This window comes from Anoplopoma fimbria, chromosome 21 (assembly GCF_027596085.1).
Source record: "Anoplopoma fimbria isolate UVic2021 breed Golden Eagle Sablefish chromosome 21, Afim_UVic_2022, whole genome shotgun sequence".
NCBI classification, from domain to species: domain Eukaryota; kingdom Metazoa; phylum Chordata; class Actinopteri; order Perciformes; family Anoplopomatidae; genus Anoplopoma; species Anoplopoma fimbria.
This window is the reverse complement of record NC_072469.1, coordinates 54,900-69,183: the sequence shown is the minus strand read 5'-3', so window position 1 is coordinate 69,183 and position 14,284 is coordinate 54,900. Positions and strand designations below refer to the sequence as shown.

The 14,284-nt window shown below is 41.4% G+C and overlaps 1 protein-coding gene across 4 annotated transcripts; it reads right to left on the bottom strand.

Moving 5' to 3' along the window:
* Window positions 1-828: 828 nt before the first annotated feature.
* On the bottom strand, window positions 829-6,069 carry xrcc2 (X-ray repair complementing defective repair in Chinese hamster cells 2). Of its 4 annotated transcripts, none has more exons than XM_054623105.1 (7): window positions 5,944-6,069; window positions 5,791-5,845; window positions 4,086-4,167; window positions 3,905-3,940; window positions 3,660-3,809; window positions 3,151-3,427; window positions 829-1,275 (listed from the first exon to the last, which is right to left on the bottom strand). In XM_054623105.1, the coding sequence occupies exons 2-7, from the start codon at window positions 5,809-5,811 to the stop codon at window positions 969-971; spliced, it is 873 nt and encodes a 290-aa protein (XP_054479080.1). In that variant the 5' UTR covers window positions 5,812-5,845; window positions 5,944-6,069; the 3' UTR covers window positions 829-968. The 4 variants fall into 4 exon arrangements, with proteins under 4 accessions (XP_054479080.1, XP_054479079.1, XP_054479081.1 ...); XM_054623104.1 differs by having other exon boundaries at window positions 5,791-5,842; XM_054623106.1 differs by lacking the exon at window positions 5,944-6,069 and adding an exon at window positions 5,899-5,910.
* Between the last annotated feature and the right edge of the window lie 8,215 nt (window positions 6,070-14,284).

Here is a 14,284-nt window from a genome sequence, read left to right as displayed (position 1 = left end):
TGATGACCGCAAGAACAGACTAAATTAATTCCACGAGAACCCTGAAGGAGAGTTGGAACATATTCAGTGACCAATAGAACCATCTATAGAACCGCTAGAACCTCCTCAATGATGTCGAGAACCACCTAATGGACAACAAGAAACACCTAAGGAAACACTAGAACCACCTCAATGATGGCGAGAACCACCTAATGAACAACTAATACCCACTAAAGGACGTCTTGAGCCTCCTCAATGACTTCTACAACCACCTAAAGAAACACTAGAACCACCTCAATGATGGCAAGAACCACCTAATGGACAACAAGAAACACCTAAAGAAACACTAGAACCACCTCAATGATGGCGAGAACCACCTAATGGACAACAAGAAACACCTAAAGAAACACTAGAACCACCTCAATGATGGCGAGAACCACCTAATGGACAACAAGAAACACCTAAAGAAACACTAGAACCACCTCAATAATGGCGAGAACCACCTAATGAACAACTAATACCCACTAAAGGACGTCTTGAGCCTCCTCAATGACTTCTACAACCACCTAAAGAAACACTAGAACCACCTCAATGACCGCTACAATCACCTGAAGACAACTAGAAACATCTGAAGAACCACCGAAAGAACCACTAGAACGTCTTTATAGAACAATAAACAGATGGGTGACAAATAATAACAACATATACTGTCGAGTCTACTTTTATTATTATTTTTACCCATTCTGTGCTGTTAAATGCTGATCTATTGATCCGGCTAGCAGCAGCACTAGTTGCATCTCAGGACTTCCTGCTGTGCAGTACAAGGCATGACAAACACAGTTACACCTCCTGGATCAATACTTTAATTCAAAGTTGAAAAATGTATTCATACATGAATCCAAATATAAAAAGAACAAACAAAACCAACAAACTCATGGACATAGAGGGTTGATGTTTACTTTGTGAGCAGCAGCTCAGTCAGTGGCAGTTCAGATGAACCTCACCCCTCCATCTATCACATAGAAGGAGCTGCTCCTGTAAGCCTTCGTCCTGGAGCAGGAGGAGGTGCAGTGGACGGTAAAGACTTGCTGTCCCCTTTGCTCCTTGCTGCCTCCTGCTGGGGCGGCCATGTTGTTTGCAGCCTCCTGCCTGGAGCACAGCAGCCGGTGGGTCACCAGACGTTGCCAGGGGCGACAGAGGTACGGCCGGTCGTAGTCAGAGGAGGAGGAGCAGGATGGTCCATTGTAGCTCCTCCTGATGGCGTGGCAGGTGGCGAAGACAGTGATTCTGTAATCCCTAAGAGGAGGAGCGAAAGATTAGACTGATTCATCCAAGAGGTTTATACAGTGAACCCAAGCATGCAGTGTGTTACTGAGGTTTCATCACGTTCCTCCAGAACGGCTTTGGTTCTCTGTGGGGGAATCTACTGGAGAGTTGAACATCATTTAGTCCTTTATTGCTTGCATGACGTTGATGGAAAAAATTGTCCAACAGGTCTGTTCAAAGTCTTCCCCCCCAAAACCACCTTATGTTCTATAAAAATCTTCTGAAAGATCCAAGAAGGGACCCCGACAATATTAATGCCAACTAAAAACACCTAAAGAACCTCCAGACTTTCCACATTGACCACTAGAACCATCGAAAACAACAATACAATACAATACTAGGGACACCTTAAGAACCCCTCGCACCCCCTCAATAACAATAAGAACCTCTTAGTGGACCTCTTGAACCTCCTTAATGACTACTAACAAACAACCAAAGGACCGCATGAACCTCTTAAAAAGTGACAAGATTCATTAAACAACCACTAGGACTACCTCAATAAACACTGCTCAACCTCTCTTAATGGCCATCCAATCCTCTTCAACAGCCACAACAACCACCCATCTACCTACAGGACCACCAGAACCTCCTTAAGAATATATATATCCCCCTAGTGACCTCTGCGACCTTCTAAACGGACCTCTCGGATCTCTTGGAAACAGTCATACGAGACACCCAAGATACCTCCTTAATGACCAAAAAACTACAACCACCTAGGGGGCCTCTAGAACCACTGAATGGGGCTCTAGTACCACCTGATGGATCACTAGTACCATCTAAAGGACATCATAAACCACCTAAAGGACCACATAAACCACCTGAAGTACCATTACACCCACCTTATGGAGCTTTAGAACCACCTAATGGACCACTACAACCACCTGAAGTACCATTACACCCACCTTATGGAGCTTTAGAACCACCTAATGGACCACTACAACCACCTAAATGAGAGGAGCTCTAGAACCACATAATGGACCACAAGTACAACCCGATAGACCCCTTATATCACCCAAAGGACCACAACAACCACCTAAAAGGAGCTCTAGAACAACTTAATGGACCACTAGTACCACCTTGATGGACCACTAGTCATGTACATTCTGTACACATGCCATCTATGGACTTCTGTCCATCCTGGGAGAAGGATCCCTCCTCTGTCGCTCTCCCAGAGGTTTCTTCCTTTTTTTTCCTGTGCCGATGTGAGGGTCTAAGAACAGAGGATTTGAGGGTCTAAGGACAGAGGATGTGAGGGTCTAAGGACAGAGGATGTGAGGGTTTCAGGACAGAGGATGTGAGGGTCTAAAGACAGAGGATGTCCCAGCTGTACAGATTGTAAAGCCCTCTGAGGCAAATTTGTCATTTGTGAATTTGGGCTATACAAAATAAACTGAATTGAACAACCACCTAAAGGAGCTTTGAACCACCTAATGGACCACTAGTACCACCTAAAGGACCACTACAACCACCTGAAGGAGCTCTAGAACCACCTAAAGGAACACTAGTACCAGATAAAGGACCACTACAACCACCTAAAGGTACTCTAGAACCACCTAAAGGACCACTACAACCACCTAAAGGAGCTCTAGAACCACCCAAAGGAACACTAGAACCACCTAAAGGACCACTACACACACCTAAAAGTCCACTACAACCACCTAAAGGTGCTCTAGAACCACCTAAAGGTCCACTACAACCACCTAAAGGTGCTCTAGAACCACCTAAAGGACCACTAGTACCCTGCAAAGGAGCTCTAAAACCACCTGATGGACAAGTACAACCACCCGAAGGACCTCTAGAACCTCCCCAAGGACAACTACAACCATATAGTTGATCAATGGCTACCTGAGCAGCCGACCCAGCAGCTCTGCACACTTGTTGAGTTTCTCTTCCTGTTTGGCGACGCTGGCCCCGCCCTCGCAGCGGTCCAGCCAATAGAAAGCGGAGATGCTGTCGATGAGGAGGAGTGCAAGTCCAGGCCGCGACGACAGGGAAGTCTCAAGAAAGTGGAGGGTGAGGACGAGCTGGGAGGAGGAGGAGCAGTGGACAACCAGGAGGCGGGACAAACATGAACGCAACGCCGCCTCATCTGAACCGGCCAAAGACGAGCCGGTAGAACGAGCTAGAGAGACAGACAGAGAGAGAGACAGACAGACAGCGAGACAGACAAAGAGTGAGAGACAGACAGAGAGAGAGAGACAGACAGAGAGAGAGACATTTATAATAATCTCCTGTAATTCATTGAATGAATGAATGTGTGTTGTGTGTGTGTGTGTGTGTGTGTGTGTGTGTGTGTGTGTGTGTGTGTGTGTGTGTGTGTGTGTGTGTGTGTGTGTGTGTGTGTGTGTGTGTACCAGCATTCAGTCTGCTGTCCAGGATGCTGACCAGTCGTAACATGTCCAGACTGTAGTCGGTGTCCACGAACACAACGTCCACCTCCAGACCGCCGGTTGCCACCGGCAACACGCAGCGACACAGCAGGTGGTAGAGCAACTCCGTCTTACCTGAGACACAAATATTTATAACACACACACATAGGCTCTATACAGGAAGTTCAACCAGGTAAAGGGCAGAAGTATTTCCTGTGAAGTGAACTCACCTGTTCCCTCTGTTCCATACAGCTCCACCACCTCACCTGTCAAACACAGGAGAGCTGATCAGACAACACTCCTCTGGGCCTCCTGCAGAGTCAGTAATAATCAATTCATCGGGCTCCTAATGCATATTTATCCTTGATGTCATGTGACTAGTGCTGACAGGAAGTAGGTGTGGCCAGTCACCATGGTCAGGTCCTCCATCTTCAGGAAACAGTCGAGGTTCAATGTCCTTCAGACAGCGACGGGCGTCCAGACGAGCAAAAAGCTGCAGAGAAACAGACCGTAGACTGTACCATCATGTCTCTGTTTATAGACCGTACCATCATGTCTCTGTTTATAGACCGTACCATCATGTCTCTGTTTATAGACCGTACCATCATGTCTCTGTTTATAGACCGTACCATCATGTCTCTGTTTATAGACCGTACCATCATGTCTCTGTTTATAGACCGTACCATCATGTACTTTTACCGTTCAGTACTTGTACCGGTCAGTACTCGTACCGGTCAGTACTTTTACCGGTCAGTACTTGTACCGGTCAGTACTCGTACCAGTCAGTACTTGTACCATCCAGTACTTGTCCCGGTCAATACTTGTACCATCCAGTACTTGTACCGGTCAATACTTGTACCGGTCAATACTTGTACCATCCAGTACTTGTACCGGTCAGTACTTTTACCATCCAGTACTTTTACCATCCAGTACTTGTACCGGTCAGTACTCCCCTACCATCAGTACTCCCAGTCTACCATCCAGTACTTGTACCAGTCAGTACTTGTACCATCCAGTACTTGTACCAGTCAGTACTTGTACCATCCAGTACTCGTACCATCCAGTACTTGTACCATACAGTACTCGTACCATCCAGTACTCGTACCAGTCAGTACTCGTACCGGTCAGTACTCGTACCATCCAGTACTCGTCAGTACCATCCAGTACTTGTACCAGTCACCATCCAGTACTCGTACCAGTACTTTTTACGTCCAGTACTTTCAGTACTTGTACCATCCAGTACTTGTACCAGTCCAGTACTTGTACCATCCAGTACTTGTACCATCCAGTACTTGTACCATCCAGTACTTGTACCATCCAGTACTCGTCCATCCAGTACTTGTACCATCCAGTACTTGTACCATCCAGTACTTGTCAGTACCAGTCAGTACTCGTACCATCCAGTACTCGTACCAGTCAGTACTTGTACCATCCAGTACTTGTACCATCCAGTACTCAGTACTCGTACCAGTCAGTACTCGTACCATCCAGTACTTGTACCAGTCAGTACTTGTACCATCCAGTACTTGTACCAGTCAGTACTCGTACCAGTCAGTACTCGTACCATCCAGTACTTGTACCAGTCAGTACTTGTACCATCCAGTACTTGTACCATCCAGTACTTGTACCATCCAGTACTTGTACCATCAGTACTTGTACCAGTCAGTACTCGTACCAGTCAGTACTCGTACCATCCAGTACTAGTACCAGTCAGTACTTGTACCATCCAGTACTTGTACCGGTCAGTACTTGTACCATCCAGTACTTGTACCATCCAGTACTTGTACCATCCAGTACTTGTACCATCCAGTACTTGTACCGGTCAGTACTTGTACCATCCAGTACTTGTACCGGTCAGTACTTGTACCATCCAGTACTTGTACCATCCAGTACTTGTACCGGTCAGTACTTGTACCGGTCAGTACTTGTACCATCCAGTACTTGTACCGGTCAGTACTTGTACCGGTCAGTACTTGTACCAGTCAGTACTTGTACCGGTCCTCGTGTACACCCCTCTAGGCAGTGATGGTGTAGTCCAGAGTCTCGTGTGTACTACTGCAGTATAAAACACAGAAAGCTTCATGAAGCACGTAAAGTTACGAGTTTTCTTTCTGACCTGAGCGCCACTTTCAGTCATTACAGCACGATCTCCTTCTTCTTCTTCTTCTTCTTCTTCTTCTTCTCCTCTTCTTCTCCTTCTTCTTCTTCTTCTCCTCCTCCTCCTCCTCCTTCTTCTTCTTCTCCTCCTCCTCCTTCTTCTTCTCCTCCTCCTCCTTCTTCTTCTTCTTCTTCTTCTTCTTCTTCTTCTTCTTCTTCTTCTCCTTCTTCTTCTTCTTCTTCTTCTTCTTCTTCTTCTCCTCCTCCTCCTCCTCCTCCTTCTTCTTCTTCTCTGCAGAGAAACTCTGCCGCTTCTTTCTGAGCGCCCTTCCTGTCTCTGTTGTTGTTTTTACCGTAATGTACAGGAGTGATGTGTTACCGTAAAGTGTCTGGTATGCGCACTATAAAATGAAATAATGTATGGTAAAATAAAGTATATAATATGAATGAAGTATGGTATAATGTAATAATATGAATGTGATGTAATGATGATACAGACGAGTTCTCCTTTAAATATAATATTTACATTGAAATAAAACACTTAATCAGTTACAGTTTATTAAATCTGTTGAACAGTAAATAAATCAGATAATGAAACGGTGTTGTGTCGAAGTCACATCAGATACATTAAGTAAACTATATATATATATATATATTCAGAGTACCTGAACAGGTAATGAACAGAGTACCTGAACAGGGAGTGAACAGAGTACCTGAACAGGTAGAGAACAGAGTACCTGAACAGGTAGAGAACAGAGTACCTGAACAGGTAGAGAACAGAGTACCTGAACAGGTAGAGAACAGAGTACCTGAACAGGTAGAGAACAGAGTACCTGAACAGGTAGTGAACAGAGTACCTGAACAGGTAGTGAAAAGAGTACCTGAACAGGTAGTGAAAAGAGTACCTGAACAGGTAGTGAAAAGAGTACCTGAACAGGTAGTGAAAAGAGTACCTGAACAGGTAGTGAACTGAGTACCTGAATAGGTAATATACACGGTACCTACCAGAGTAGTATAAAGGTGACCATAAACGGTTGAGAGTGACAAAATAATTTACTGATACAGCTTAAATGCCGGAGATCTGATATTTAAGAGTCCACATTTAGAGCTTCTGTTTTGTTGCACTGCTGTGAAGGCAGTCTTAATATTCATGAGCTCGTTTGATGAAACTCCTCTTCCCTCACTCTTTCATTAATGTGTGTGGGTCAGACTCCGTCGTTATGGGGTTAACTGCTCTAATGAACGACTGACACTCTACTTCCTGGTCTGACCTCTGGTTGTCATGGATTAGGTCCACTAATAAACTCAGATTTGTAGATATGAGATCTGCCGTCTCTGTTATCAGACCAGGTGTTCCTCAGAAAGTTCTGCATGTATCTGAAAGCCCTCATTTGGGAGAGGAACACTCCTCTTTTGGTTTCCCTGAGGTTTCTTCCCTTTGACCAATTTGTGATTCTTCATTGTGGCCGACACAAAGTGACTGAGATTAATCCAGAAAACACATGATTATATTGTTGAATTTGTTAAGTGGTGGAGATGAACTTATGCTTAGTTATTAGCAACGTTATCTGACAGGCACCAGGAGGGTTTTTACCCAGACTGTAATGAGTTTCATTTTATTTGAGAAATGACGTGTGAGTGAGCATCTGGACCAAACTTCAGCATCATAAATCTATTTTTTTTATTTCACTGTCAAGCTCCTTCACACAAACACATGTTTATTCGTCAAGAATGAAGATAAAATCCCTTATCTTTGTTTCCTCTCTCATTTCCCAGGATGCCTTTGTGGAGTTGTACAGTGAGTCCAGACCTCCAGTCAGTTTCTGCTCTCTGAGGACCGTGTTTGGACTGGCTGTACTGGGAGCAGTGGGATCACACTGCGAGCCCTGTTCAACCAGAAATGAGCCGGTTCAGTCTGCAGCCTCAGAGCTGCTGTTCCTGTGACATCCACCAGATACTGCTGTGGTTAAACTTTGACTCATATTGAAGTGAATAAGAAAAGCTCTAACTTCTCTCTACGTATATAGTAACATACAACGTTGACTTTTTTACAGTTGAGCTCTCTGCAGATTCACTGAGAGAAGATTTTCAAAATAAATGCTCCATGAAGAAGATATTGAGGCTCGCTGACCGTTCCTCAGTCGGCAGTAAAGTTAGAAGTCATACTGGAATATATGGCGGGTGAAATGAAATAACTAATCGACTTTGTGAATTAATTAAATACTTTTTTAGAAGGTAACTTTTTAGATGAGTTGTATTCCTTACAATTAGTAAATTATAACAATAATAACTTAATTTCATACCATTTCTGTCAAGATTCAAAATCATAGTTGGCTTTGTTACCTGGTTAAACTTATTGGAACCATATTTGGAGTTTTTGAATAATTAATGGTTCTTATATATTAAGGGCTCGTTAAGGATTTTCTTCATGGATGGAGTTATTTTAAAGACTAGTGTTGTGATATCTGTATATGTATCTGAATATATAGATATTACATTAACAGGCCAGATGTGCTGTAAAGGGGAGACAGAGAGGAGGACATGAGACAAAAGGTTGGATTTGAACCCGACAACAAAAAGCCAAGTTATAGTTTAGTTTTCTTTTCAGGACCTTTTAAAGCTGTAAATAAATTAGTCTTTGTGTTTTTGATACATTCTCAGCAGTTTTCCTCTTGAAACTGTACAGAAACCCATCAGAGCTACTTTAATGATGTCCGGGTCCTTATTACTGGTTTAAAGGTTTAAATGGTTTGAAGCGTCTCCACCACTGGACTAGCATGGAGCTACAAAGAGAGGGTTTCAGTCCATCAGTGACTAGGACACGCCAGAAGAAGAAGAAGAAGAAGAAGAAGAAGAAGAAGAAGAAGAAGAAGAAGAAGAAGAAGAAGGAGAAGAAGAGGTAGAAGAAGGGGAAGAAGAGGTAGAAGAAGAAGAAGAAGAAGAAGAGAAGAAAGAAGAAGAAGAAGAAGAAGAAGAAGAAGAAGAAGAAGAAGAAGAAGAAGAAGGAGCAGGATAGGTAGAAGAAGAAGAGGTAGAAGAAGAAGGAGAAGAAGAAGAAGGAGGAGGAGAGGTAGAAGGAGAAGAAGAGGTAGAAGAAGAAGAAGAAGAAGAAGAAGAAGAAGAAGAAGAAGAAGAAGGAGAAGAAGGAGGAGGATAGGTAGAAGAAGAAGAAGGAGAAGAATAGGTAGAAGAAGAAGAAGAAGAAGGAGGAGGAGAGGTAGAAGAAGAAGAAGGAGGAGGAGGAGAAGAGTGTCCTGTTCTCTCAAATGAAATCCACTGATACATTTTCACATCATTTTCATTCGTTATTCTTATAGGACTCACATGCAGTAAGAATTAATCATTTTAATATATAAACTTTATTTCTATATAACTTTATAAAACAAAGTTACAAAGTGTGTTTCCGTAAGAACGAACAGTAAAAGGAAATAAACTCCAAAACAAGATAAATTAATTAAAATAATACACTTATACACACATATAAATATATATATATATACACTGTATAGGAAGTGATGTCAGGACTGAGGTGGGCGGGGCTTACAGGTGACCTGAGAAAAGTCAGACTGGAGCTTTAAATCACTAGAGTCAACATCAGGCCATCTGATTGTCCCAACTGATTAGAGCACACACACACACACACACACACACACACACACACACACACACACACACACACACACACACACACACACACACACACACACACACACACACACACACACAGATGGGTCATGGGAATCGTCCTCTCAGCAGCTTTTTGTTGTTGCCTTCAGGAACTTGTGATCTTGTGATTGTGAGAATTCACACAGACGTTTGCACGATTGTGTCAAAGTTTTACTCCACAAAGTGGTGCAAGAAGAAGAATCCGATGACTTTAGAAGTGAAGACGTTAAAACTCGGTGAAGACGGCTCGCTCATCGTTCATCTATTAATTTAAGCTCCAGGTACCTGGGGCTCCTTCAGTGTACTTTCTACTACATTTTGTATTTGTGTGTGTATTAATACGTCTGGTCTGGATGTGATGTGGTAGAACCCTTTGGATTGTGGACGGACATCTTGAAGCGTTGAGTTTGGTAGTTTGGCCATCCTCATCTGTTTTATGTGACCAAAAGTGAACCTAGAGGGCAGAGCTAAGAACAGCCGAACACTGAAAGAGATATTTTTAGGACCAAAATGTTACGATTAACTTTGATGAAAACAAATTGTGAATGCGTTAAAGTAAATTGAATAAGACTTGAAACTAGAGATTGAGACCATAAACTCATGTTTACAATGTTTACTGAGGGAATAAATCAAGAGAGAAGTAGAGTCATTTTCTCATAGACTTCTATACAACCAGAGGAGTCGCCCCCTGGTGGACAGGAGAGAGAAGTAGAGTAGAACCCTAACCATAGACACATTTCTGCTTTTTTCAGGCAGAAAGTAGACAGTAAAGTATTTTCTATTGTTTTTCTTGGTTGGACACGAAACACTGCAGCCTGCAGAAAGACTTCATCCTGTTAGAGGAGTAAATGTGTTATTAAGATGTGTTCTGTCCATCGCTGCAGCCGTTATCAGCTGATTATAAAGTCTCTCAGGCCAGAGTTCATCATCTGATCAATAACACTATTTATAACGCAGCTTCCAACAATCGTTGATCTTGATTTCATATATATGAGCCTCTTAAGATTAGATTGTGCCTTGAAAAGAAATCTGCTCCTGAGGATTCACACAGAATATAAACCAGAATATAAACCAGACTATAAACCAGAATATAAACCAGAATATAAACCAGACTATGAACCAGAATATAAACCAGAATATAAACCAGAATATAAACCAAAATATAAACCAGAACATAAACCAGAATATAAACCAGACTATGAACCAGAATATAAACCAGAATATAAACCAAAATATAAACCAGAACATAAACCAGAATATAAACCAGAATATAAACCAGACTATGAACCAGAATATAAACCAGAATATAAACCAAAATATAAACCAGAACATAAACCAGAATATAAACCAAAATATAAATCAAGGTGTTTTAAGGTGGAGCAGGCTCAGAATAAAGTATATCAAGATGTTTAAGGTGGAGCAGCATGAGAATAAAGTATATCAAGGTGTTTAAGGTGGAGCAGCATGATAATGAAGTATATCAAGGTGTTTAAGGTGGAGCAGAATGAGGATAAAGTATATTAAGGTGTTTTAAGGTGGAGAAAGGAGCTTAAAGTGTATCCCCACATTGACACCAGATATGATTGTTGACTGTAGGATTATTAACCTAAAACAATAAACCAGTTTTTTTTTATCTTAATTTTCTCAGCCAGTTGCTCAACATGCTTTTACATACAAGACTGAGTCATCTGCTTAAAAATACATATGAGAAGTCTGTATTTCATAAATCTGTGCGGACAGTGAATGTACCCTCCTTCTCAGGTTCCTTAATGATGTGATCCGTCACATTAACCCTAAAGAACAAAACAATCACACACAGACACCTGAGCTGTTGACTAATGATTCACCTCAACAGACCACAAATGAACGGCTGCTATCAGCCCTCGACCTGATCTGAGTACAACGTCACATGTGTTTGTGTGTGTTTGAGGATTAGATCTAACTGACGATGGTTGTGTTTTGGGTTGTACTTTAAAATCTACTGTACTTAGCAGCAGTAGCAGAATTCAGTGAGAAGTATACAGTGTAACAGCAGTAACAGAATAAAGTGTAACAGCAGCAGTAGAATACAAAGGGTTAGGAAATGTCTCCACACATTGAAATGATGAAGGTGAAGAAGGCCATGCTCAGTCAGTCCGTCAGTCAATCTTCTCCTCTGAGTCAGTTAGTGTTTGTTTACTTCAGACCAAAAACGAACTCAAAGAGAGTGAATGCTGGAAACAAACCAACAAACAAACACGCCTCTTATTGGCTGTAAAATAATGTTAATAATGTTCAGTGATAAAGTCTGTGATTGGCTCTCTATGAACTAATTAGAGAGGGAGGGAGAGACAGAGAGAGAGACAGAGAGAGAGACAGACAGAGAGACAGACAGAGAGAGAGACAGAGAGAGACAGAGAGAGAGAGAGAGACAGAGAGAGAGAGAGACATAGAGAGAGAGAGATTTTTTTTTATTTTTAACAAACCTTTATTTTTTTAAAACAATATCACAAACACAGATTCTTCAATGATTACTCAAAGGGCTTTTTAAATGATAACTCATCTGCAGTCACATGACATATTGCTTCTTTGTAGCACCATTTTACAATAAAATCATCCATGTTGTTCATGGATTTAAAAAACCTAAAATCAACCTCATCAATATATATATATATAAATATCAACAAATATCACCACTGCGTTATTATATATCTATATATAAATATCAACAAATATCACCACTGCGTTATTATATATCAATATATATATATATATAAATATCAATAAATATCACCACTGCGTTATTATATATCAATATATATATATAAATATCAACAAATATCACCACTGCGTTATTATATATCAATATATATATATATATAAATATCACCACTGCGTTGTTCATCCGGACAGCGGACTTCACACTGCCGTGACCCACAGCCCTCCCCACGGCCAGGCTGCAGTCCTCCACTGGAGGACAGAGAGAGAGAGACAGGCAGACAGAGAGAGAGACAGAGAGAGAGAGAGAGAGAGAGAGAGAGAGAGAGAGAGACAGAGAGAAAAGTGACATATGTGTGAGAGAGTGGCAGGGACAAACAGGAGTGTGAGCAGCAGTTAACACATTTATGGATTATTGACTCGTGAACACATTTATGGATTATTGACTCGTGAACACATTTATGGATTATTGACTCGTGAACACATTTATGGATTATTGACTCGTGAACACATTTATGGATTATTGATCGATGGACGCTGGAGAACAAAAGGTAAATGTTTTATAAACTGGCTCCAGTTTGACTCTCTTTAACTTTGATACTCACATTAAGATGAAGTGTGCTCTAGTTGATCTGTTACATTTATGATATAAATATCTTCTTAAAACATGATTTTATCTTTCTGTATTTTATCTATCTGTAATGTATTTAGTTCCTTCAACGTTTTCCATCTCTTGTTTGATGTCCAATGTAACCAGGGTTTGAAAATTAAACAAATGTTATTATTAACTTAATTTAAGATTATTTTAAAGTCACCTGTCCTACAGGTCAAGATACATGTGGTGTCTCAAATTCAGTGATTTAAGTGAATTTAAGTTAATATAAAGGTTTGTGTAGATTATGATGATGAAAACATTCTGGAGCCTGTTTTAAAGTAATGTTAAAAAGCTGTTTTCTGTCACTGTGGTTCTGTGAACAGCTCTGATCATGTTGATTGATCATGTTGATTGAAGAGACTAAAAGTTACTCTCTGTAAATTCAGTTTAAATTCCCACTGAATTTGGATGAAACTTGACTTGTGAAATGTAAATAAGTAAAAGACTAAACATCATTGAGGACGTATTGTTGTGAAGAACTCTTTAGCTAAAAGGTCCAGAAGAACGAGATTAAACCAAAGACGATATTCAGATCTGATTTATCTACTTTATTTATTTTTGTGTGATGGTGTGTGTGTGTGTGTGTTTGTCTGTATGAGAGAGTGTGTGTGTGTACTTGTGTGTGTGTATGCGTGTGTGTGTGTGTGAGAGTGTGTGTGTGTATGTGTGTGTGTGTGTGTGTGTGTGTGTGTGTGTGTGTGTGTGGGCGGACACACCTGGTCTGGATCCAAGCTGTCAGTTTCCATGGCAACCAGAACTATCCAGACTGGCATATTGGTGTGCTGATGACTGGGTGAATTAAACCCTCATCTTTGCCTCACAGGAAGGTGAACTCAGTCTGTGACCTCTGACCTCCGACACCATGAGGTGGAGGCTGAAAGTAAAAACAGACAGTGACCTCAGTCCTGTTATCCTGTAAGCAGATGTTTATCTGATAGAGCTTCTATGTTTACCCCCAACACTGTCCCATGATGCAACAAGATAGGAACCTTTCCACTGAGACTGCAGTTTGGACACCGACACGTCAAAGAGTCAAGCGGTTCAAACTGATTCAAACGAGCTGGAGAATAAAAAGAACAAACAAACAGATATGTTATTATGATGTTATTTTAAATAACGTAAAAAATTAAACCTTCCTCTCAGTCTTTGTTGGACAGCAGGCAGGAGGGAGGGACATAAACACAGAAACAATGATGTAATCTGAAAGACACTTACCAGGCAAGGACACAGGACACACTAGGACACATGACACACTAAGACACAGGACACACTAGGACACACTAGGACACAGGACACATGACACAGGACACACTAGGACACATGACACACTAGGACACATGCCACACTAAGACACAGGACACATGACACAGGACACAGGACACAGGATACACTTAAACAGTTAGAGATAGATTACATTACATTACATTACATTACAGTCATTTAGCAGACGCTTTTATCCAAAGCGACTTACAGGAAGTGTATTCAACATAGGTAT

What these genes read in the sequence shown, in the direction of transcription:
- xrcc2 (XM_054623105.1), bottom strand. Translation starts at nt 5,811, where the DNA reads ATGACTGAAAGTGGCGCTCAG. An exon ending in GTATGGAACAGAGGGAACAG is followed by an intron (nt 3,810 to 3,904) that starts GTGAGTTCACTT and finishes TTTGTGTCTCAG; the next exon opens with GTAAGACGGAGTTGCTCTAC. An exon ending in GGACAGCAGACTGAATGCTG is followed by an intron (nt 3,428 to 3,659) that starts GTACACACACAC and finishes CTGTCTCTCTAG; the next exon opens with CTCGTTCTACCGGCTCGTCT.